General features: G+C 41.5%; 1 protein-coding gene across 9 annotated transcripts in view; it reads right to left on the bottom strand.

Moving 5' to 3' along the window:
* The window catches only part of ARHGEF12 (Rho guanine nucleotide exchange factor 12), a 202364-nt gene extending 178019 nt beyond the window's left edge, over window positions 1-24345 (bottom strand). For all 9 annotated transcript variants that reach the window (XM_036430246.2, XM_036430241.2, XM_045578816.1 and 6 more), the window contains exon 1: window positions 24215-24345. Coding sequence is in view for 8 of the 9 variants with exons in the window: in XM_036430241.2 (XP_036286134.1) it covers window positions 24215-24246 (32 nt within the window). In the remaining variant the exon portion in view is untranslated. The remainder of the gene's footprint in view (window positions 1-24214) is intronic.
* Window positions 24346-24414: the final 69 nt, after the last annotated feature.

The following is a 24414-nucleotide window of genomic DNA, read 5'->3' on the forward strand; positions in this document are numbered from 1 at the left end:
AGGTAAAATTGCATACCTAACTTAGTGCTCTGTATATAAAATCTGTCTTAGAGCACTAGTTAAGTATACAATTTTACCTATATGTTCCCAAAAATTCTAGTTTAGCACTTCTTAGTTGGGATTCAGGAATCTGTGTTTTAACAACTCCACCAGGTGATTCTCATCATGAGAGAAGGTTGGGAAACACTGACCTAGCACACAAAGCCACTCTATCAACTCAGGGAAGTGGCCAAAATGAGGAGACCAAGAAAAAGGTCACAAATGAAAGAAATGGAGGAAAACAAATGACTGGATATACAATTCAAAACCACAGTTATAAGGTTTTTCAAGAATTTTCTAGAAAAGGCTGATAAATTTAGTGAGACCCTCGAGGATATGAAAAAGGACCACCAAGAAATTAAACATACACTGACTGAAATAAAAAATAATATACCGAGATCCAACAGCAGACTAGAGAATCGCAAGAATCAAGTCAAAGATTTGAAATACAAAGCAGCAAAAAACACCCAACCGGAAAAGCAAAAAGAAAAAAATCTAAAAATATGAAGATAGTGTAAGGAGCCTCTGGGACAACTTCAAGTGTACCAATATCCAAATTATGGGAGTCCCAGAAGAAGAGGAAGAGCGAGATACTGAAAACCTATTTGAAGAAATAATGACAGAAAACTTCCCCCAACTGGTGAAAGAAATAAACTTACAAGTCTAGGAAGCACAGAGAACCCAAAAAAAGAGGAATCCAAAGAGGACCACACCAAGACACATCATAATTAAAATGCCAAAAGCAAAAGACAAAGAGAGAATATTAAAAGCAGCAAGAGAAAAGCAGTTACCTACAACAACAGAGCACCCATATAATCGTCAGCTGACTTGTCAACAGAAACTATGCAGGCCAGACGGGAGTGGCAAGAAATATTCAAAGTGATGAATAGCAAGAACCTACAACCAAGATTACTCTACCCAGCAAAGCTATCATTCAGAATTGAAGGTCAGATAAAGAGATTCACAGTTAAGAAAGAGCTAGAGAAGTTCATCACCAACAAACCAGTATTATATGAAATGCTGAAAGGTATTCTTTAAGAAGAGGAAAAAGGAGGAAAAGGTAAAGATTAAAATTATGAACAATACATATCTATCAACAAGTGAATCTAAAAATCAAGCAATTAAAAAATCTGATGAACAGAGAATTTGGTTAATATAATAGAATCAGGGGCATAGAAAGGGAGTGGACAGACAATCCTCAGGGGGAAAGGGATGTGGGGGGTGCGGGAAGAGACTGGACAAAAATCATACACCTATAGATGAGGACAGTGAAGGGGGTAAGAGTAAGGGGTAGGGTAGGAACCTGGTGGAGGGCAGCTATGGGAGGGAAAAAAGAGGAACAACTGTAATAATCTGAACAATAAAGATTTAGTTTTTAAAAAAGAAAAGAAATAATAAAATAAAATAAAAATTATCTGACCAGTACTCTGCAAGGCTGTTAAGGTCATGAAAACAAAGTAAAACTGAGAAACTGTTACCAGAAGACACTGGGGACACATGAAAACCAAATGCATTGTGATATCTTAGACTAGACCCTAAAATAGAAAGTGACCATTCAAGGAAAAACTATTGAGACCTAAATAAAGTCAGTTTAAAGTAATTTAGTTAATATCAATGTCAGTTTCTTAGTTTTGACAGATGTACTATAGTAATGTAAGATGTTAACAAGAAAACTAGGTGTGAAATACACTATCTATACTACTTTTGTAACTTTTTTGTAACTAAAATTATTCCAAAACTAGAGGCTCGATGTATGAATTTGTGCACAGGTGGGGTCCCCTCCTGGTCATTCGGGGCCATCTTGATCAGTCCCAATTGGGGCCAATTAGGACTGGCCAGCTGGGGGGAAGGACCACAGGAGATTGGCCAGCCACAGGAGGTTGGCTGTGGAAGTGCACTGACCACCAGGGGGCAGCTCCTACATTGAGCTACCCCTGGTGGTCAGTGTGCATGCAAGCTACCTGCTAGTCATCTGGTCGTCCAGTCGTAATGGTCACTTACACTTTCATATATATAGATAATAAAGTTATTGAGTAATTAGTCTATGATGCTAAAAGTCAGATATTAGGTACTCTTAGGTAGTGACACCAATTGTTGGATAAAAACACCCTCTCCTGCAAAAATCCTCAGACTCAGGTAATTTCATTGGTGAATTCTCACAAACATTTAAAGGGAAAGTTAATAACACTCTACACACACTCTTTCATTCTGAAAACAGATGGCCCTTCCCAACTTATTTTCTGAAACCAACATTACACTGATATCAAAATGAGGCAATGGTTGCATCTGGTACAGCTCAGTGGTTGAGGGCAGACCTATGGATTAGGTCACAGTTTGATTCCCCATCAGAACACAATGCCTGGGTTGTGGGCTCAATCCCTATTAGGAGGCATGCAGCAGGCAGCCAATCAATGATTTTCTCTCATCACTGATGTTTCTATTTACCTCTCCTCCTTCCTCTCTAAAATCAATAAATGATTATACATTTATTTTTAGTTTTTTAAAAATATGTTTTATTGATATTTTACAGAGAGGAAGGGAGAGGGATAGAGAGTTAGAAACATCGATGAGAGAGAAACATTGATCAGCTGCCTCCTGCACACCCCCTACTGAGGATGTGCCCGCAACCAAGATACATGCCCTTGAACAGAATCGAACCCAGGACCCTTCAGTCCGCAGGCCAATGCTCTATCCACTGAGCCAAACTGGTTTCGGCCATACATTTATTTTTAAATGAGCTAATGGCATTACAAGAAAATGAAAAACAAATCCCTTGTGAACAAAATATGAAAATTTCATCAAAATATTAGCAAACCAAATCTACTAATGATAAATAATAATAAATAACTATATTGGGCTTAACTCAGGAATGTAAGGTTGGCTCAACATTCTAATTCAATGTAATTCAATGTCATTATCACCACTCTGAAAAAGAAAAGCCATATTCTCATCTCAACAGATGCAGCAACAGAGTTTCACAAAATTTACCCATCCATAAAAATGAAACCCTAAGTGGCCAAATGACTGAACGACCAAACAACTGGTCAACCGGTCACTATGATGTGCATTAACCACTAGGGAGCATACGCTCAATGCAGGAGCTACCCCCTGGTGGTCAGTGTACTCCACAGCAGGAGCACCACTCAGCTGATTGACGGGCACCAGATGCAGAGCTCACGGCTGGCAGTGGCATAAGCCTCTCCCAATCAGGACTGACTGGTGCAAGCCTGCAGCAGGTGCAACAGGGCTGGGATAAGTGGGAAAGGCACAGCACCCAGCCCGGCTCAGGCTCCTCACCGGCTGCCTGCCACTTACCGAACTGCCTTGTCCTGTGTGGGATCAATTCGGACAGTGGGCTGGGGCCCAATGAGCTGGCGGGTAAGGCCGGACTGCAGCAGCATGGAGGCGCACTGCTTCCCACAGGCCACTCTGAGGGATCACATCAATGCACGAATCCGTGCACCGGGCCTCTTGTCCTATATAATAAAAGCCTAATATGCTAAGTATCCAGGCAGCTGTTGAATCGATCAAAGCATAATATGCTAATATGCTCAGGCAGCTCAACCACTTGCTATGATGTGCACTGACCAACAAGGGGCAGAAGCTTCAACTGGTAGGTTAGCTTGCTGTTGGAGTCCAGCCAATCGGGACTGAGCGGGGCAGGACAGACACACCTAGAGCCCTTCCTTGTTCCCTCCCCGACTGGCCAACCTCCCCCGTCTCTCCTGGCCCTGATCATGCACCAGTGGGGTCCCTCAACCTGGCCTGCATCCTCTTACAATCTGGGACCCTTTGGGGGATGTTGGAGAGCCAGTTTCAGCCCAATCCTGCAGGCCAGGCCAAGGAAGCCCACTGGTGTATGAATTCATGCACTGGGCCTCTAGTTAATGATAAAATCTCTCACAAACTAAGATAGAAAGTAACTTTCTAAAACTGATAAAGGGCATCTATATAAACAAACACAAAACATCATACTTAACAGTAGCAGACTGAATGCCTTTCGCCTAAAATCAAAAACTATACAAGGATGTCTTCATGTCTATTCTCACAAATTCTAGTAAGCATGTTGCCTAAAGGAGCAAGGCAACCTATATATTTAAAAGGCTAATATGCTAAGTGTCTGGTCGCTATGATGCAAACTGACCACCGGGGGGAGACGCTCAACACAGGAGCTGCCGGGCTGCAGTGACTTGGCAGCAGCGGTTCTTGGGTGACACACCCCGGAATCAGAGAGGAGGGAGCCCGATTCCTCCCAGGGCCACACGATCCCACCATCGGCCATGGCTTATGTTGTTGCTGAGGCACTGTCGGCCCTGAATCTGGTTTACTGCTCACTTGTGTTTGTGCTCCACACTCTGTACAATAGCAACTTTGCAGAGTGCCTTCTTGCACTCCAGCACCCCCTTGGGCGATGTCAGAGAGCCAGGTTCAGCCTAATCCCCAAGGGCCTGGCCTAGGGACCTCACCTGTTCACTTCACAGACACCAGGGAGGGAACATAGGAAGCTGGCTCCAGGGCCTGTCCAGCCCATCTCACCCAGTCCCGCCCTGTGTGCCACTTTCTAATTAATTTCCTTTAAATGTGCACAAATCCGTACACTGGGTCATTATTAAAAGGCTTACAGACTGAAAAGAAAAAGATACTTGTCTTTAACCATAGAGAACATGATTATCAATGTAAAAAATCCACCCGAATCTATAAATAAAAACTTGTGGAGTAAGTTTAACAAGGTAATCTACACTAATAAAAGGGTAGTATGCTAATTAGACCAGACGTCCTTCTGGGCATCCTTCCAGACTAAGCTGAGGCCGGAGCGAAGCATTCTGGGCCCCAGGTTCCTGCTGGCAGCCAGAGAGAAACAGCCCCGGTCCTGCATGCTGGAGGGAAGCCGGTGCCGGCAGCTGGGGGAAGGAAGGCCTACTCATGCATTGAACCTCTAGTAGTACATAAGATCAATATTCAAAAAGCAACTATTTCTATACACTAGCAACAAACTAAAAATTAACTATAAATACCACTTAAGATAACCTCAAAACACATGAAATAATAAAGGTGAAGTTAAACTCTATATTGAAAACTATAAAATCTTTTGAGAGAAATTAAAAACTCAAAGAGCAATGTTTCTAACTGGTTTTCTCTAAAGAAGACATGGCAGCCCAGCACCTCCTCTCTGAAGAGTGTAAGGTTCCTATTAATCATGTGGCATCTTAGGAGCTGCCCATCAGTGATGCTTCTTTATCTACTAGATGCACAACTTTGTGCATGGGTAGGGTTCCTGGGCCTGGCCAGTGATCAGGGCTGATCAGGGCCATCTCGCCCAGTCCAGATCAGGGCCGATTGGGGCCAGCCAACCAGGGGAAGGGACCACGGGAAGCTGGCTGTAAGAACACACTGACCACCAGGGAGCAGCTCCCTCGTTGAGCATCTGCTCTCTGGTGGTCAGTGCGCACCATAGCAATCGATAGACCAGTCGTTCAGTTGACCAGTCATAATGGTCGCTTAAACTTTATATATATAGATGGCCTGCTATTACACTAAAGGCCCAGGAGAACCTTGTTTTGCAGCATTCTTGGAAAATCAAGCTGAGGTGAAGAGGGATCTGCCTTCCAGTAATTAAGGGGCCTGAGAGAGATAACTGGGGAACCGGCAGACAAGCTTTCTACAGTCTGCTCTAGAGTTGGGAGAAAAAGGTAACCAAGCTCCTGCCAGACCTAAAAGCCGTTGCTTCTGCCAACAATGACTCTGATCTCTTATCCTTCACGGGAAAGTACCTGGGTAAGGCTGGGCATGGGACCTCCTGGTTCATAGGTTGAAACTCAACCACTGGGCCAAGCCAACAGGTGGAGTTAGTCCCAACTTTATCTTCCTTTTCCCCACAAAAAGATGCTGCTAAGTAGTAGGTACATAAATAACATTCACTAGATTGTTTTCTTTTTTGATTTATGCTTGCAATATTTCACAATGAAGTAAAATGATGAAAAGGGGGAAATTTAAAAATTAGATGTTGCAGCTAGGTGAGACATATTTAATACCATTAAAAAACACACACATAGATTTCTTTTTTCCTTTTTAAAATTTAGAATTAACTCACTTCAAGAATAAAAAGTTCATATATACCTCCACACAAGACCATGCCTCAAGTGCCATTATAGACTTTCGCAAAAATCTCACAAAGGTCTGCAAACACTAAAAAAGCAGTTACTGGCCTCAGAGCACCTTGTGCCTCTTGCTAAGTGGCTTAGCCTCGCTCACATCATGATGCCCCAAAAAAGGGTCCCGAGCCCAGCACATGTGACAGAAGGCCGAGGTTGGCATCACAGCCTCCCCAGGTGCCTCGAAACCCAGCATAAACAGCAACCAACTGCAGGTCACTTTGTAGCACATACCAAAAAGCCCCAAGCCCAGCACAAACAGAGGCAGATATTGGCCTACACAGAAACCCCTTCTGAAAGGTTTCAAAAACAGCACTCCTAGTGGAAGGCTTCAAACCACTACCCACCAGCTCCAGAAATGACATTCCCACAGTTTAAACTCATCTGGTAAGAGCCTGAGAACGCAACTCCCACAATGGGATTGGCAGCCACACAACATCTTGTACTCTGTAGTCACAGGCAACTCTCATAACCAGTCAGCCTGAGAGTCATCCCAACCAGTAGCATGCCAACAGCAATTGAAGCTCAATTACAACACATAACCCACTGGGGAAACCCGGGAAGCACCAGCTTAGATAAGCAGGGAGATAGCACCAAGGGACCCTCAGGACATCTTCTAAGTAAGCCCACAGTGTCAAGCAGCTCTACCTAATACATAAAAACACAGGATAAAATAACAACACAGGACAAAAAATAAGAGTCTGCCAAAATGAGGAGACAAAGAAACATGTCACAAATGAAAAACACAGGACAAAACTCCACAAAAATAAGTAAACAAAATGGAGATAAGGAATCTACCACACGAAGAGTTCAAAACACTGGTTTTAAGTATGCTAAATGAACTGAAATGAAAAATATGTAAACACAGAACTTCAACAGAGACAGAAAACATGAATAAGGATATAGAAAACATAAAAAAGAACTTGTCAGAAGTGAAGAATAAAATAACTGAAATACACTGGAGGGAATCAAGAGCAGGTTAGATGAAGCAGAGGATCAAAGCAGCGATCTGAAAGACAAGATAGCAGAAAACACCCAATGAGAACATGTGGTGGCTTTAAAATCAGGAGGAATATCTTGGCTATAGAGGTTTCCCTGAGGATCCAGAAGTACACAAGACCCCCCCAAGCCCATAGTTCCAGAGCCGGGAAGAGAAATTCCCATAACTTTGGGCTGTTAAAACTGGCGTGGATTGTAGCTGAGTGACACAGAGGATGTTGGAGTCCCAGGTAGTTCCTCTTAAAGGGCCACTAGACAAATTTACCCCTCTAAGCTCCAGATCTGGGGCAGCAGCTGGAAAGGGACCTGGGACATTTGGGAGGACCTAACTTGTTTGGAATCAGAGAGGGAGCTGGAGGGGCAGCTTTCTCCCACACACAATGCCAGCAGAGGCCAGTGTTCCTTTGCTGAACCCTGCCTGCCAGTTGACAGGACTCTAAATCCCCATCAACCTGGCTCATACTGTTCGCCCCAATCTGGTGATTCTCTGACACCTCGTCCCTCCCTACTTGCAGGCTCATCCAAGTCGTTCACAGTGGCTTTTCCATATAACTGGCATCTCTTGACTCATGCTTTGAACTTTACTAAAACCTCTCAAACAAACAGCAGCTGGCTTCCGTCTATCTTATACTTCTTGATAAGTGGCTCCAGGCCCAGCACTAGCAGCAGCCACCTTGGTTCAGAGCTTTGTCTCTCCTGAGCAACTCCAAGCCCAACACAAGTAGCAGTCATTTGCAGATTGCTTTGTAGCTCAGGCTAGGTGGCCCTGCACAGGGCAAAGCCAGTGGCTGACTGCACCTCCTGGGAGGCTCCAAAGCCAGTTCACCTGTGGTCAGCTTCAACCACATTGGATTACAACTCTACTACTTCCACAAGTGAGACACTCAACAGGCAGACTCAGTGAGCAGCAAAGCCCCATTGAAGCAAGTCCTGCCCCCGAGGGTCAACTCCTACACAGCAGCTTTTCCACTGTAGTCACAGCCAATTCTGGCAAATGATTGATCTAAGGGTCAGTCCCTTCCAACGACAACAGCACAACCAAGGCTCAACTACAATAGAACAGTGCACACAGCCCACAGAGGGGCGCACCTAGAGTGCTCAGCTCAAGTGACTGGAAAGGCTGAGCCACTGGGCCCTACAGGAGACTTACTATACAAGGCCATTCTACCAAGTCTTGGAGACTACCTAATACAAAGGAACAAACACAGGGAACTAGCCAAAATGTGAAGACAAAGACGTTTGTCACAAATGAAAAAACAGCAGCCAGGCCTGGAGCAGCCAGGCCTGAAGCATCCAGGCCTGAAGCATCCAGGCCCGGAGCAGCAGCAGCCAGGCCCAGAGCAGCCAGACCCAGATCAGCCAGGCCCGGAGCAGCAGCAGCCAGGCCCGGAGCAGCAGCAGCCAGGCCCGAAGCATCCAGACCCGGAGCAGCATCCAGGCCCAGAGCAACCAGGCCCGGAGTGTTGTGGGGTCGAACCCTGGATTCAAATGAAAGGAAAGAAGGAGCAATGCTGCCAATTCGGGTACCAGAGTGTTAGGTCAGTCATTACAATGGACTCAGGGAAACTCCTGTGTCCCTTCACCCAAAAGGACTGAGAGTTGCCCAGATGACAGCAAAGTGGGAGAAGAAAACTGAAGGCTATGCAAGAGAATGAGATGCCAACATGGAGTCATCTGAAGAAATTAAACACTGAAGTGGAAGCTACTTCTTTAATCATGTTCCTGCTCATGCTAGCATCTGTTAGCTTCCAGTCTTCTGCAAAGTCTTGTGCAACAAGTCCAAGGACTCTGAGTAAATTTACACCAGCAACAAAAGAGACTCATTCAGTAGCTAAAAATATTAATATGTCCATAATTCTGATTTCTCATTTTGTTTTGCATTGGCATTGTTGTTATTATTTAACAGCCAGAGTTTTGCTCTTGACATTCAAGTTTTGAAAATAACATGTATGTGGTTTAAAAAAATAATGAAAAAAACAGAAGAAAAAAAACTAAATAAAATGGAAGCAAGAAAACTACCAGTTACAGAGTTTAAAACAACGGTTATAAGGATACTCAAAAAACTTACTAAGAACTTCAAGGAACTTAGTGAGAACTTCAACAGCATGAAAAGGGACATAGAAACCATAAAAAAGAATCAATCAGTAATGAAGGATAGATTAACTGAAATGAAGAATAATTTACTGGAAATCAACAATAGAGTAGAGGATGTAGTAGAGAATCAAATCGGTGATTTGGAATATGAGGACACAAAAAAAGCACCCAATTAGAACAGCAAAAAGAAAAAGGAATTCAAAAAAAAGTAGTGTTAAGGAACCCATGGGACAACTTCAGGCCTACCAACATTTGCATCACGGGGATTCTAAAAGGCGAAGAGAGGAAGCAAGAAATTGAAGACCTATTTGAGAAAATGACAGAAAACTTCCCTTATCTGGTGAAAGAAATACACACACAAATCCAGGAAGTGCAGAGTACCAAACAGGACGAACTCAAAGAGGCCCACACCAAGACACATCATAATTAAAATGCTAAAGATTAAAGACAATGAGAGAATCTTAAAAGCAGCAAGAGGAAAACAAACACCCATACAACTATCAGCTGATTTCTGAACAGGAACTTTTAAGGTCAGAAGAGAGTCGCAAGAAATATTCAAAGTGATGAATAGCAAAGATTCACAACCAAAATTACTCTACCCAGCAGAGCTATCATTTATAATTGAAGGTCAGATAAAGAGCTTCTCAGACAAGAAAAAGCTAAAGGAGTTCACCACCACCAAACGTGTACTACATGAAATGTTAAAGGATCTTCTTTAAGAAAGAAGAAAAAAGATAAAGAATATAAATGATATAATAGCAATAAATACATAGCTATCAACAATTGAATCTAAAAATCAAAATAAATGAACAAGCAGAACAGAAATATACTCAGATACAGAGATCATATTGATGGTTGCTAGATGGGAGTGGGATTGGAGGGATGAGTAAAAAAGATGAAGGGACTTAGAAATACAAATCATTCATAGCCCACACACTCAGAGAGGTGAAGGCCTGGGATGGGGTAAAATATAAGTGGAGGGGAGGAAAAGGGGGTGGAAATGGGAGACATCTGTAGTACTCTCATCAATAAAATAAATTTTTAAAAAGATAAAGCACCAAACACCTAAAGTTTCTTAAATTTCAACTTATAGCATGTTTTCTTTTTAATTTAGTTAACTCAACAAAATATAATTAAAGAAAATAAATAGATAAATAAATAAATAAATAGTATATGTGATAGGAAGCTACATTAATTTTTTTTTAATTTGGAAAAGATAAATTCAACTCATTAATTATGATTCACATACCACTTCTTCTGATAAATACACAGGACTTCTCATCTTTATCTTCAATTATATATATGTGTGTGTATACACACACACACACACACACACACACACACACACTAATATGCTAAGTGTCCAACCATCCAGGTAATGACATAATTTCCTTCACACTCTGCTTCCTCTCCCTAGCACTAGCCTCCTTGCAGTTTCTCCAGTCCAGGAAAACACCACTTGCTTCATAGCCAGGTGGAAACATTTCACACTGTAACCAAATGTCTGTGAAGCATTTTCCCATACCTCATCTCATCTGATACTCACAGAAATCCTGTGTAGGTAGATAGGAGACTCAGTGGAATCCTATTTTCTTTTTATTAGCCAGAAAACAGATTTAGAAAGCTTAGAAAGGTGACCCAACTGAAAAGAAGAAATGGTGAACCTTGAAAATGACCTCAGGTTTTCTCACTGCAGAGAATATAGTCAGACACTGCTGTAGTTAAATATTTTACCCTTTGTTCTCCCTGCGTCATCTAAATAATAATCTGCTTCATGTTGCTATTGTATTTACTGCTGTGTTGCTCACAAGCACCTGAAAAAGAGAAGTTGGGGTGCTTCACTGGGCTGGAAAAAGTTCAGCTACATCAGAAAGCAGGTCTAATTAAGCAAGTTTATTCTATATATATAAAAGGCTAAGTTGACTCATGCATGTGTGATACATATAAAGCTCTCACTGGCACCAATCGCACGCATGTGTTTCCATCTGTTGTTGTCGATCATGAATTTGGTTGGCACTTCTATTACAGAGAAAGGGCGAATAGTGATATTAAAATATTTACTCTAATTAATTTCCTTTCAATGTGCACAAATTCATGCACCAGGCCACTAGTCAATTAATATCACTCTTAACAGGTAAATTTCTTAATCCTTAAATATAAATCAACAGGTAACGAGCTCAAAATAACTTTACCAAAACAATGACTATACAGAGCAGACATTACCATTTACTGAATAAATAAACTAATGGGTAAAGACAGAACTGGACAAATTTTGAGTTATTGAAAGCAAATTTAAAAGTTGACTCCCAATCCTAAAAATCTAACCAATTCTTTAACTAGAAATGTTATTGCTTCATAGTCTGAATTGAAATAACTGTGTCTCTTAAGTCTCTTCTTCACTTCCAAATGTACCTTAATTTTAAAAACAGCCTATAGCCGAAACCGGTTTGGCTCAATGGATAGAGCGTCAGCTTGGGGACTAAAAGGTCCTGGGTTTGATTCCGGTCAAGGGCATGTACCTTGGTTGCAGGCATATCCCCAGTAGGGGGTGTGCAAGAGGCAGCTGATCGATGACTCTCTCTCATCAATGTTTCTAGCTCTCTCTCTCTCTCCCTTCCTCTCTGTACAAAATCAATAAAATATATTTTTTTAAAAAATGTTTCTAACTATCTCTCTCCTTTCCTCTCTGTACAAAATCAATAAAATATATTTTTTAAAAACAGCCTATAATTTGAAATATAAAGAATAAGGGATATTTTCACAAGGCAAAGTCATAACAGCAGCAAGTTCATATGAATTCAAAGTCTTTTTATAAGCATAGATCACAGTTTTAGAAAAACATAACTAAATTCTTAAATTTAAACAGTAACAGCTACTATAATTTATTGGTGCTAGACATTTAAATACATTCTCATTTAATCTTCATGACAACTCTGCAAATCAAGTATTATCATTCCCATTTTAAGTGATGTGGAAACTAAACTGCTTGCTCAGAGGTGCCTCTGCCCAATGACTCTCAGCTGGTAAGTAAGTAGCAGGACAAGTCTCACACACAACACCCAGGCCCCGTTCTCTACACCCCTCATTCAGGTCCCTTCCACTGCTCCTCTCCTACAAAGGCTAAAAAAGGAAAATATGTAAAATTAAGAGCTGAAATAGTTTTTCCTTTCAAAGTGTTTTATCTGTGACAAACAGGATAGTCTCAAAAATAATTTTGCCAGGGAATAAAGACTAACATAATCACTACTATTTATCCACTTAATATTTTAGTTGGTTCCTATTTTTTGAAACAATTGTACTTAGCATCCTAATCCTATTAAGCAATGATTGCTTAGTGGTAAGATTCTTTTTTTACTATTCACAGGCAACATACTCAAACAGTCTCGAGAACTCTGATCACGGAGAACTTCTGAATAAATTAAGTAACTGAAGCCATGAAACTTTCCCCAAACTGTGCAGCTTGCCCATGAAACTAAACCACAACCAAAGCACAAGTACGTTACTCTAAGGCCGTGGTTGGCAAACTGCAGCTCACGAGCCACATGCGGCTCTTTGGCCCCTTGAGTGTGGCTCTTCCACAAAATACCATAGCCTGGGCAAGTCTATTTTGAAGAAGTGGCTTTAGAAGAAGTTTAAAAAATTTGGCTCTCAAAAGAAATTTCAATCGTTGTACTGCTGATATTTGGCTCTGTGGACTGAGTTTGAGGTAATCTAAGGGATGACAAACTATCTTTGAAAATAAATTTTTTAATTATGATACAACAGAAAAATAATACGAACAATGGCAAGTCAAAGTTATACTCCATGAAAAAAAAATCATATACACTGAAAACAAACTATATTATCCCAAGCAACAAAAGCCAAAATCAATTCAATGACAAGAAAAACCCAAATTAAATTTGTAAGTTAACTAGAGGCCCGATGCATGAATTCATGCAGGTTAGGCCTTCCTTCCCCCAGTTGCGGCACTAGCTTCTCTCCAGCACCCAGGACCCAGCTTCCCTCAGAAGGTCGTTCAGCTGTCCAGTCTAATTAGCATATTACACTCATTATTATAGATGATAGTCATTTTTATACTGCCGTTACATGGATTCTGAAATGAGGTAAACAACAGAACTTAACTAAAGTAAACCAAAACTTTTAAATATTTAGAAAGACTACTTTAAATGTCTCTATATACAGTGAAAGAACTTTAAAAATTAGATAGTAGTACTATATTAAAATAAACTATTGTCATGTTAATTATAACTATTTATTCACTAGCCTGTATAAATCCCTCTGATCACCTCACTGCCACCTGCGAATCTACAAACTAAAGTGTAAGATTAGTCAGTTTCCCTCCTCCTCTTCTTCCTCCTCTCTCTCTTTCTTTTTTTTTCTCTCTCTCTCTCAGAATAAAGATGATGCTGGAAACACAAGTGACATTCTGCTGTAAGCCTCCTCCAGAAATACCCAAAATGACACAGAACAAGTTTCTGGCTGTCACTCAATAAACATCCCTCCCTACTTAACACCTATCAACCCACATAGCCATTACCTCAACCTACTAGAGTCTAACAGGGGTCCTCAAAACTTTTTAAAGTGGGGGCCAGATCACGGTCCCTCAGAGAGCTGGAGGGCCGGACTATATGAACTACTAATTCCTACTGTAACACCTCAGCTGCGCTCAATGCCCAAAAAACCTGGCGGGCCGGATCAGACTCCTCTGCGGGCCACATGTGGCCCACGGGCCATAGTTTGAAGACGCCTGGTAGTAGGTAAGTTTAGACAGTAAGAATCTACTAAAAGACGTGATACTATCAGACCTTATCTTTCAGAAATCGTAACATATTTACGGTAAAATGATGATATCCAGAAAATCATCCAGTGGAGAAACAGAACCAGGAGACAGATGAGCCAACACTGTCCCTGTACTGATGTGAAATGATGTGAAAACGGGGTTCGCCATGCCAGTCTCTATGTTTTCGTATGTGTTTGATGTATTCCATTAAAAACTTCCCCAGATTCCAAACAATGCCTTTACCACGCAGTTACTGAGCACTCCTCCGGCTGAATGACCCGCTCTGCTTGGCTTCCTGAGAGGAGTGGGCAGACTGCCATCAGGATGTGATCTGCAGTGCTACCTGCGGAGGTCCACATCACTGGCCCTTGACAAGGAGCCTGACCACACAGCTTACTGTGGCCAATGACATGTGTAAGCGACGTGACTGATGGACACCCGGACTGAGCAGAAACTTGAAGAGCCATCAGATGTTTGTACCAGTTTTCTGTTCTTCCCTCAGCCAGGGCTCCACAAATGCTGCAGCCAGTCCACAGCGGACATGATACAATGTAAGCAAGAAATAAGCCACTGTTGTAAACTATAGAAATGTGAATGGGTTGCTATGGTAGCATAACCTAGCAAAAGCTGATGGATACCTAGGGGCTAGGTACAAAGCATGTTAAAATGAAAGGCTAGTATATTTATAAGAATGTTTTAGAAAGCAGACAAAAAAATTTAACTACCGGTAGGTTAACACTGGGCAGACAGTCTGAGAACTGAGGGGTGTACAGGGATAGGGAGAAGACAAGAGACTGTATTTATACAATCACATGTCACTGAATTTTCATGTGTATGTTTTTTAATCCTGAACATCATCATCTAGGGGCTTGGATAATTTGAACTATTTTTTATTTCCTACGTATTTTAGAACAGTTACGGTACTTTAAAATGACTAAGAGCTATCTCTCTACCCTTGAGAAACTAAAAAATAGTTGACAATTTAGCTTTTTAAAAAGTGTCTTTCCTCTCCTCCCCCCGGAAAAAAAAAAAAAACTTAATTTTTTTAAGTGGTAAAGGCTAAATGCAAAAATAAATAAACAACAGGAGCATGACGTAGGTTTCAGCAAAGCGAACACAGGGCTGTGGGTTACATGGTACTGATCTCCAAGGAAATTCTCTCAGTTACATCTTTTGGTACACCAGTAAACTGTGAGGAAGCTTGCTCTAGGCATTAAGTTTTGTGAACAAGACTCAAATAGGACTACTACAGACAAGGGATTTTATCCTACTAAGTTAGCCCATGTAGGTTTAAATTATTAAAAAGAGAAGAAAATAAAAAAGGGGAAAAGATTCTTACCACGACTCTTGCCTTGATTAAACACTTGAATGGTTACAGAAGTCAAGTTCCATAGAGTAAAACTTAACTACGTGAACATATTTTTACTTAATTTGAGCAATATTTGAGCAGAGCAGTATCTTGCAAATATGATTAGGAAGTGTCTGTTCATTCAGACTTGCATCTCAAAGCACTTCACAAACATTAACCCTCATTTCCCGAGAGGTAGATGTTACACATTATAATAATCCATCCTTTTCACTACAAAAAACTTAAGTACCCCTCAGCAGTACTTTCCCTGCGAAGGTCTTGCCCCAAACAGCCAATAAAACAGGAAATAAGCTGACAATGCATGTGCCACCAACAATCTCTGACAAGATCAGACCTTCACCCACAAGAACCACTTCCTCTGATAAACCACAAAGACAAACAGGGCAAACCACAGCATATCAGCTTGTGTCTAGAAGTCAGACAGCCAGCCATCTAACATCTATGGAAGACTGCCTACACACCTTCACAGATTTCCTATACTTCTAAGTGTACCTGAGTACTTACTAGTCTTCTGGATAAGTTACAGCCACCTTCTGCATTACACATACAATTTCTTCACGTGCCAATGACGTTTTCAGCCTTTCAACAATAGAATAACCTACATTTTCTCACTCCATAGAAGACCTACAAACTCCTATTTAATGTGAGTCTAAAATGAAGTGAATCTGCCGAGACCGGTTTGGCTCAATGGGTAGAGCGTCGGCTTGGGGACTGAAGGGTCCGGGTTCGATTCCAGTCAAGGGCATATACCTTGGTTGCGGGCATATCCCCAGTAGGGGTGTGCAAGAGGCAGCTGATCGATCGATGACTCTCTCTCATCGATGTTTCTAATTCTCTATCTCTCTCCCTTCCTCTCTGTACAAAATCAATAAAATATATTAAAAAAAATAAATAAAAATAAAATGAAGTGAATCTAAAATCAGCATTTAAAAAACATTTGACCAAAACTGTAGTCTCAAAGCAATTTCTTTAAATGACAATCAGTTTTATATTAAAAGGAAAAGCAGTGTGACAAGTAAGCACCAACTAAACCAGAGTTTTAAAACATATTTCCTATTTCTTCCTGAATTGTTACTCACAGACAGAAAATCCACTTTTTCAGTGGCCATTACATTTGCATGTTTCTCAACACTAGGAACCCAGTAAGAACCTAATCTGTCAGCTACATTAACTAATTCACTAAATTAAACTTAGAGTGTCTCCTCTTGTATTAAGTGTCAGTCTTGTGCCCGAACTGGTTTGGCTCAGTGGATAGAGCATCAGCCTGTGAACTGAAAGATCCCAGTTCGATTCTGGTCAAGGGCACATGCCTGGGTTGTGTGCTCGACCCCTAGTGGGATATTTGTAAGAGACAGCCAATCCATGATTCTCATCATGTATGTTTCTATCTCTTCCTCCCTTTTCCTTCCTCTCTGAAATCAATAAAAATATATTTTTTAAAAAGTCAGTCTTATACACTTATGCAATTTAGGCAAAGCCTCTGACCTTGCCGAAACCAGTTTGGCTCAATGGATAGTGTGTCGGCCTGTGGACTGAAAGGTCCTGGGTTCGATTCAGGTCAAGGGCATGTATCTTGGTTGTGGGCACATCCCCAGTGAGGGGTGTGTAAACATCTCATCGATGTTTCTAACTCTCTATCCCTCTCTCCTCCTCTCTGTAAAAAATCAATAAAATATATATATTAAAAAAAAAAAAAAGCCTCTGACCTTCAGCATCATCATGTATTACTTCTGCAGAAGCAAAAAGCTGACAATTATTGATATTAGCTGCCTTGGCTTTTCTTAGAAGCTATATTAGAAACTAACATAAGTTAGAAGCTGTTTTACAAACTTCTTTCATATATGGCTATCTTGGTACTCTAGATATCCTAAGTTGAAAAAAGTAATATGCTCTAAATTTGGCATGTTTCCAAAATTCTAAACTAAAAATGTGTCCTGATTATGAGATTAGAGGGCTGTGTAGTCTCCTGAGAAAGTGATGGGTAACTACTCTAGAATCAGTTAAAATTAAAATAGATAAAGTACTAAAAAGAAGTGAAAGTAGAAGACTTGAGAGCCAAAAAAACCTAGTAGATTAAAAAATCTAGGTTTTAGATGAGAAACCAAGATGGCGGCATAGGTAAACACCTATACTGGTGCCTCACCCAACGATTTTAAAACTACAACTAGAAGACAGAACGTCTATCACTCAGAACCACGGGAAAGCTAGCTGGGTGGAAGTTCGTCAACTAGAAGGAAAGAGGAAAGAGCACTGAGGCGTGCACAAGCGCTGAAAGCTGCTTCTGTCAACCCAAAGGGAGACAAGCTCCAATTATTCTGAACTCCAGTGTCTGGGGAGACGCTGGGGACCCAAACTCCTAGGGGAGAAGCTGCACTGCCAGCCATCGGGTCGGAAAGTGAGGGTGGCTTTCTTGCAGAGGTGCACGTAGCAATCACTGTTCACTGCGGTGCGGGACGCGGGGACTGGGAAACTCAGAAACGCAGAGAAGGCTGACTGGCAGCCATCGCTGTTTGCCGCGCCCTAGCCTAGTGACACCCTGAGACTCGCTCCGCACAATCTACATACTCACCCAAGCTCCAGGCAGCAGCTTTTGCTTATAAATGGCCTGCCCTATCACAGCTTAACCTAACAAACTGCAGCTCTGGTAAGACAGCTCCAAACCTCCAAATCCCAAGCAAAGAGGATAAAACTGTAGTTCCCGCTGTAGTTCATGCTGGGTGGCCTCAGACAGTAGCTGATCTGCACCCATTGGAGATCCAGAAGGCAGAGTATCTAGTGGTCTGTGTAAGACAACACCAGATTTCAACTCCTCACATCCATTAGTGACACATTCAAGAGGCAGACTCAGCACCAAAGCCCCACTGAAGTAAGTCCTGCTCATAAGTGTGTCTCCAGCACAGCAGTTCTTCCATTATAGACACAGCAAGTCCTCACAGCAATTAGCCTAAAGGTCAATTCCTCTCAGTGACACCAACAATCAAGACTTAACTACAACAAGGCTGTACACACAGCCCACAAAGGGGTGCACCAAGAGTGTCCACCTCAGGTAACTGGGAGGCTGACACATTGGGCCATATAGGACACCTAGCACACAAAGTTACCCTGCCAACTCAGGGAAGCAGTGAAAATGAGGAGACAAGGAAACAAATCACAAACAAAAGAAATGGAGGAAAGCAAACTACTGGATATAGAGTTCAAAACCACACTTATAAGGTTTTTCAAGAATTTTTTAGAAAAGGCTAATAAATTTAGTGAGACCCTCGAGGATATGAAAAATGACCACCAAGAAATTAAACATACACTGACTGAAATAAAAAATAATATACCGAGATCCAACAACAGATTAGAGAATCACAAGAATCAAGTCAAAGATTTGAAATACAAAGCAGCAAAAAATACTCAACCAGAAAAGCAAAGAGAAAAAAGTTGAAGATAGCGTAAGAAGCCTCTGGGACAACTTCAAGTGTACCAATATCCAAATTATGGGGTTTTCAGAAGAAGAGAGAGAGCAAGATACTGAAAACCTATTTGAAGAAATAATGACAGAAAACTTCCCCCAACTGGTGAAAGAAATAGACTTACAAGTCCAGGAAGCACAGAGAACCCCAAACAAAAGGAATTAAAAGAGGACCATACCAAGACACATCATAATTAAAATGCCAAGAGCAAAGACAAAGAGAGAATATTAAAAGCATCAAGAGAAAAACAGTTACTTACAACAAGGGAGTACCCATACGATTGTCAGCTGACTTGTCAACAGAAACTATGCAGGCCAGACAGGAGTGGCAAGAAATATTCAAAGTGATGAATAGCAAGAACCTACAACCAAGATTACTCTACCCAGCAAAGCTATCATTTAGAACTGAGGGTCAGATAAGGAGCTTCACAATTAAGAAAGAGCTAGAGAAGTTCATCACCACCAAACCAATATTGTATGAAATGCTGAAAGGTATTCTTTAAGAAGAGGAAGGAGAAAAAGGTAAAGATAAAAATTATGAACAATACACATCAAAAAGTGAATCTAAAAATCAAATGAATTAAAAATCTGAGGAACAGAACTGATGAATATAATAAAATGAGGGGCATAGAATGGGAGGGGGTTGATAATTCTCAGGGGTAAAGGCGTGTGGGGGGTGCAGGAAGAGACTGGACAAAAATGGTACACCTATGGATGAGGACAATGGGAGGGAGGGTAAGGGCAGTGGGTGTAGTGGGAACTGGGTAAATGGGAGCTATGGGGAGAAAAAAGGAGAAACAATTGTAATAATCTGAACAATAAAGATTTATTAAATTTTAAAAAAATCTAGATTATAAAACTGTCCTTTCCAGTTTTATAACTTGACTTAAACTTTATGAGCTGCCTAAAGTGGTGATTGGCTCTATACTGAGTTGAAAACATTGTAAATGCTAAAGAATGACAGGATATCAGTACATACATGAGGGTATTTTACTCAAAAGATAAAATACTTATGATTTTGCTGATTTTATAATTTCAGTGTAAATGCTACCATTTTGAACACTCTTAATTATTAAACAGGAAAGGAGCATGTCTTCACATGAAACCTTAAGACAGCATCAAAGCTAAGTTTTCATGGAGGAGACGGAATGAAGGCAAACTCCCTACTCCTGAGAATATGGCATGGTCACTTTCTAGAAGGTAAGAGATTATATGATAAACATTTTTAGTAACTTTGTCAGACAACTATGATGTAAAAGAGTTCCTCCAATTATCTCTGAATAAAAAACATTAAAACATCCTGTTGGTTTTGTGACCCATGTCAGTTTGGCAGGCAACTCATACTCATTTCTAGATGGCATTTAGAAGAGGCAACCGTGTGTTTATGCAAAGACTAGAGGTCGGATGCACGAAATTCATGCAAGAGGAGAAGGCTTCCTTCCCCCACTGCCAGCACCGGCTTCCCTCTGGACCCCGGGGCCGGGCTTCCCTCCAAGCCTGGCTTTATCCAGAAGGTCGTCCGGAAAGACATCTAAAAGGACCTAAGTCTAATTAGCATATTATGCTTTTATTATTATGGATTTTTCCCAGGAATCACAATGCTCCACATAAAAATTTGTAAAACACACTATTTATGGATTCTGTCAATGCTTGCCTCAAATTTAATTTTTAAATTGAAAATTCAAACTTAATTTTTAAAAAATCCTACTGGTTAACTCAACATTATTGTATAAAACTGGAAACCAAGACTGTGTTATACAGTATTTCCAAGTTAACATATTTGTGTATTGATTCAAATAAAGCTTCTCTTGTCATTTCATTGAATAAATGTGAACATCTAATAAATGTGCCATTTATCAGGAAGACTACAACTCTATTTTTTTAATTTAATTTGGATGGTACATGTTTCTCATGTAGAACTGAACAAGTGAATGAACTATTGCATACCTATATGAATTATGGTTTTATATTAGAAAAGACAACATAACTGGGATTGATTCCCAATTTCAATTTTGTATTTATAAATGACTGACTTTATAATATTACAAATAATTTCATCTTGCAGATGGCTCAGGCAACCTTTAAAATGGCACACTTACAGTATTTTTTGCATTGTTTTCTAATCAAAAGCATTTTATAGCAATGTTGGCAAAAAAATACCATGAATGAAAATGCTAATTACTGGATATATGCATATAAAGTCACAGGTTTTCACGTTCACTTTTAAAGTTTACTCAAATTAAATAAGCATACAGCTGAACTCACACTAAAAAAAAATGCCAATACCTCAAAAAACTTTATCTCTAAATCAAAACAACAACAAAATCCATAAGTCCAAGACAAGACAAACTCCATTTATTTCAAGGAAGACCCTTAAAACAAAATCCCACCTGTATTGTCCCCTAAAAATTCATTGTTCCAGAACCTAGCCTGAAATCATTTACTGAGTCCATGGAAAATCATTCACTTCTATTTCTCAGAAGAAATTCCAATTGCCATAGAAGCCCTGAATTCTCAGCAACAGAAGCTTGGTACCTTTTAGGACTTGAATGTGGTAATCAATGCAAACTGAAAAGCAGCAATTGGGTATTTTCGCCACTTTTTAAGTGCTGATTCCAAAAGATGAAAACAGGATATTACAATAGTTCTGGGAATCCAAAGGGAGCAATCCCAGCCTAAACACAGTTGAATTCCATCCCAGCCCAGCACTTATTTCCCTAACACAGAAGAATAACGCTTTCTCATCTTGGTCAGCCATGTGTCCTCTGCCACCACTAACTGCAAAACAGAGTCACGTCCAAAACCAGCTGTCAGAATTCAACTGAGGACAGACAGACTCCAATCCGGAGCGAAAGAGCTCCAGTCCCACCTGGCCTGCGGGGCTGCGCACCCTCCCGAGCAAAGCCGGACCTTGTGGCAATACCTCCAACTTGAAAGGATCTTTAAAAGCTGCACTGGCACTGCTAACTGTGCCAACAGCTCTAGAGCCGGCAGGCATGCCTCCGGGACACTGAGTGAGGACGAACAAGGGTGAGGCAGCAGGCTGAGAAGGTAGGAACGCTGGCAGAAGTCTGTTAAGGCATCCTGGCACAGAGCATCAGAGCTGTGTTTCAAACATGTATTCAGGTCGGGGCAACTCCTCTCCCAAACAGCCAGTGGGTGCTAGCTGTTCATCGAATATGCTTAAAGAAAAAGTAATGGTCACGTAAGAATAATTAGTACTTTAAAAGGCTGTTAGCCCAAATGACGGGACATCTGGAGTCAATTAAATTAAGTAGATTTCAGTAATCACCTGCAGAACTCAAGGCATCCAAGTCTATCTTCTCTGTGAATATCTTTGTGTAAGCTGTCATTCAAAATCAATGTGAGAAGATGACAGAAACCCTGCTAACATATTGAGGGCAAAAAGTTGTAAAGGAAAAATTCCATGTCTCAATTAAAAGATTGGATTGCAAAAAATAAAATAAAATAAAAATAAAAAGCTATTAGTAAATTTCTAAGAAACAGGTTTCCATACTGTCTCAGTAGTGACTTTTAAGGTGTTATTAAATGACTTTTAAGGTGTTATTTTTCTTTTAAAAAATAGATAAAAATCAGGCAGCACTTGAAGCAATTCAAAGATATTACTATCCAAACCAATCTGCAGATTCATCTTAGACTTAGAATCCTCATCTTTTAACCCTGTGGGCCTACCACAGTGCCTGGCACAGAACAGGCACCTTTTCACTGCATGATTATTTATATTTATAGTTCATCTACGTCATAGGAAGTGCACAAGTCCCAAGATTCTACTTCCAAGGTAATGGAAATAGTAAGAAAATCTCTGAGAAGCAAAGAGGAAGAAAGGTCATTAAGTGGGGGCTTGTGGGTGATTTTTGTGTGGAATGAATTGATGACTTTGTATCTGTCTCTACAAATTTAAACACCCCTATCATCACAAAGAAAACCACCACTACCTTAGTTCCTGTAAGACTTCTAGTTTATAGGTTCACAGAGGGGGAGGGAACTGAACAAACCAGGAGAACAATTACCCACACAACCGTGAAACTTATTTCTCAGAAGCAAAACACCATGAAAGGAATGAGGATAACTAGAGAAATCAAGATAAGTGTTGCTACTCCTGTTAAGTGCGCTCTCTCTCAACAGTTGAAAATTACTTCATTTCCTTAAAAACTAAAACATATTTTTAAGACAACCAATCTAAAAATAAATATAGTTTAAATGTTTAATGGTATCTTTTTAGGTAAACATTCACTTGACACTGGAAATCATCAACAGGAACAGGAAGTTCTGTTTTTGGAGTAGCTGTTATGGTATGATAATGGAATTTACCCTTTTAAAATCAACAACTAAGTCTTACTATTAGGTCAAACTCCTTTAAGAAATTCAACTATTTTCTGCAGAAGCACTATTGCAACCTTCATCAAAGAGCTTTCATTGGCCTCCTAATTCAGTTATTTTATCTTTTTTCAATGATATAATAGTCATAAGGTTGCTTGGGGGAAAAAACAAGCTGAAGTCTCAGACAAGGATACAAAGTCATAATTAAAGTGAGAAATAAAATGGAGTGAAAGAAGATGCTTTTATCCCATAGCCTGATATTCAAAAGTAAACTATAAAGAGTGCTCCACGGATATCCCAAATGGCCTACCCAACTCACCAACCACCAGCAGCCACGGCACGTCCACCTGCCTGCCTGCCTACTGATTCGCTTGGGGCTCGTATCGCTTTAAATACAAATGTTTCTGGAAGTTGAAATACTGAAAATGCAATTATTCAAATAAAGCCCCAGGATTCCCCCTCCCTTTTTTTTTTTTTTTTTTTTTAGCTCCTTGATACTGTCCCTTGCAAGAACCTGTGATGGACGGGTGACGTCAACAGCCTGGACAACTACTTGGTCAGCACCGCGCGGGGCAGGACTTGAGAGACCAGGTTCCCAGCACCGCGGGCGGCGGGGACGGAGCCCCGGAGGGCGACCCCGCGTGCGAGAGGCCGGCTGGGCAGCAGCGAGGCTGCCCAAACCCCGGCGCAGGGCCGCACCGCCCTCCGGCTGCGGCAAGGACAGCACCGCCAGAGCCGCGCGGCGCTCCTCCAGGCCGCTCCAGACAAGTCCCCAGGAACCCCAGGAACCCCCCCAGGAGCCCCCCAGGAACCCCCCAGGAACCCCCCAGGAACCCCCCCCCAGGAACCCCCAGGAACCCCACAGGAACCCCACAGCGCCCGGTGCACCGCCCAGGACCTGTCAGGCCAGGCCCGGCACGACCCGGCGCCCTTCACGCCCGCGGCCCGGCTGCGCGGCTGGGCCGGGCGGAGCGGCTACCAACCTGTCGGTGGTCGTGGGCTGTGTGCCGCTCATTGGGGCCCGTGGCGAGGTCCTCCCTTATCCAACGGGCATTTTACGGGGGCGCCGCCGCCTCGCCGCCGCTCGGGGCCCAGGCCCGACTCCGAGAGGGACACGGTCCGCTCCGCGCGGCCTGCCGGCATCGAGGGCGGCGGCAGGGTCGGGGGCGCGGCGGGAGCCCGA

This window comes from Pipistrellus kuhlii, unplaced genomic scaffold, assembly GCF_014108245.1.
Source record: "Pipistrellus kuhlii isolate mPipKuh1 unplaced genomic scaffold, mPipKuh1.p scaffold_m20_p_104, whole genome shotgun sequence".
Classification (NCBI taxonomy): domain Eukaryota; kingdom Metazoa; phylum Chordata; class Mammalia; order Chiroptera; family Vespertilionidae; genus Pipistrellus; species Pipistrellus kuhlii.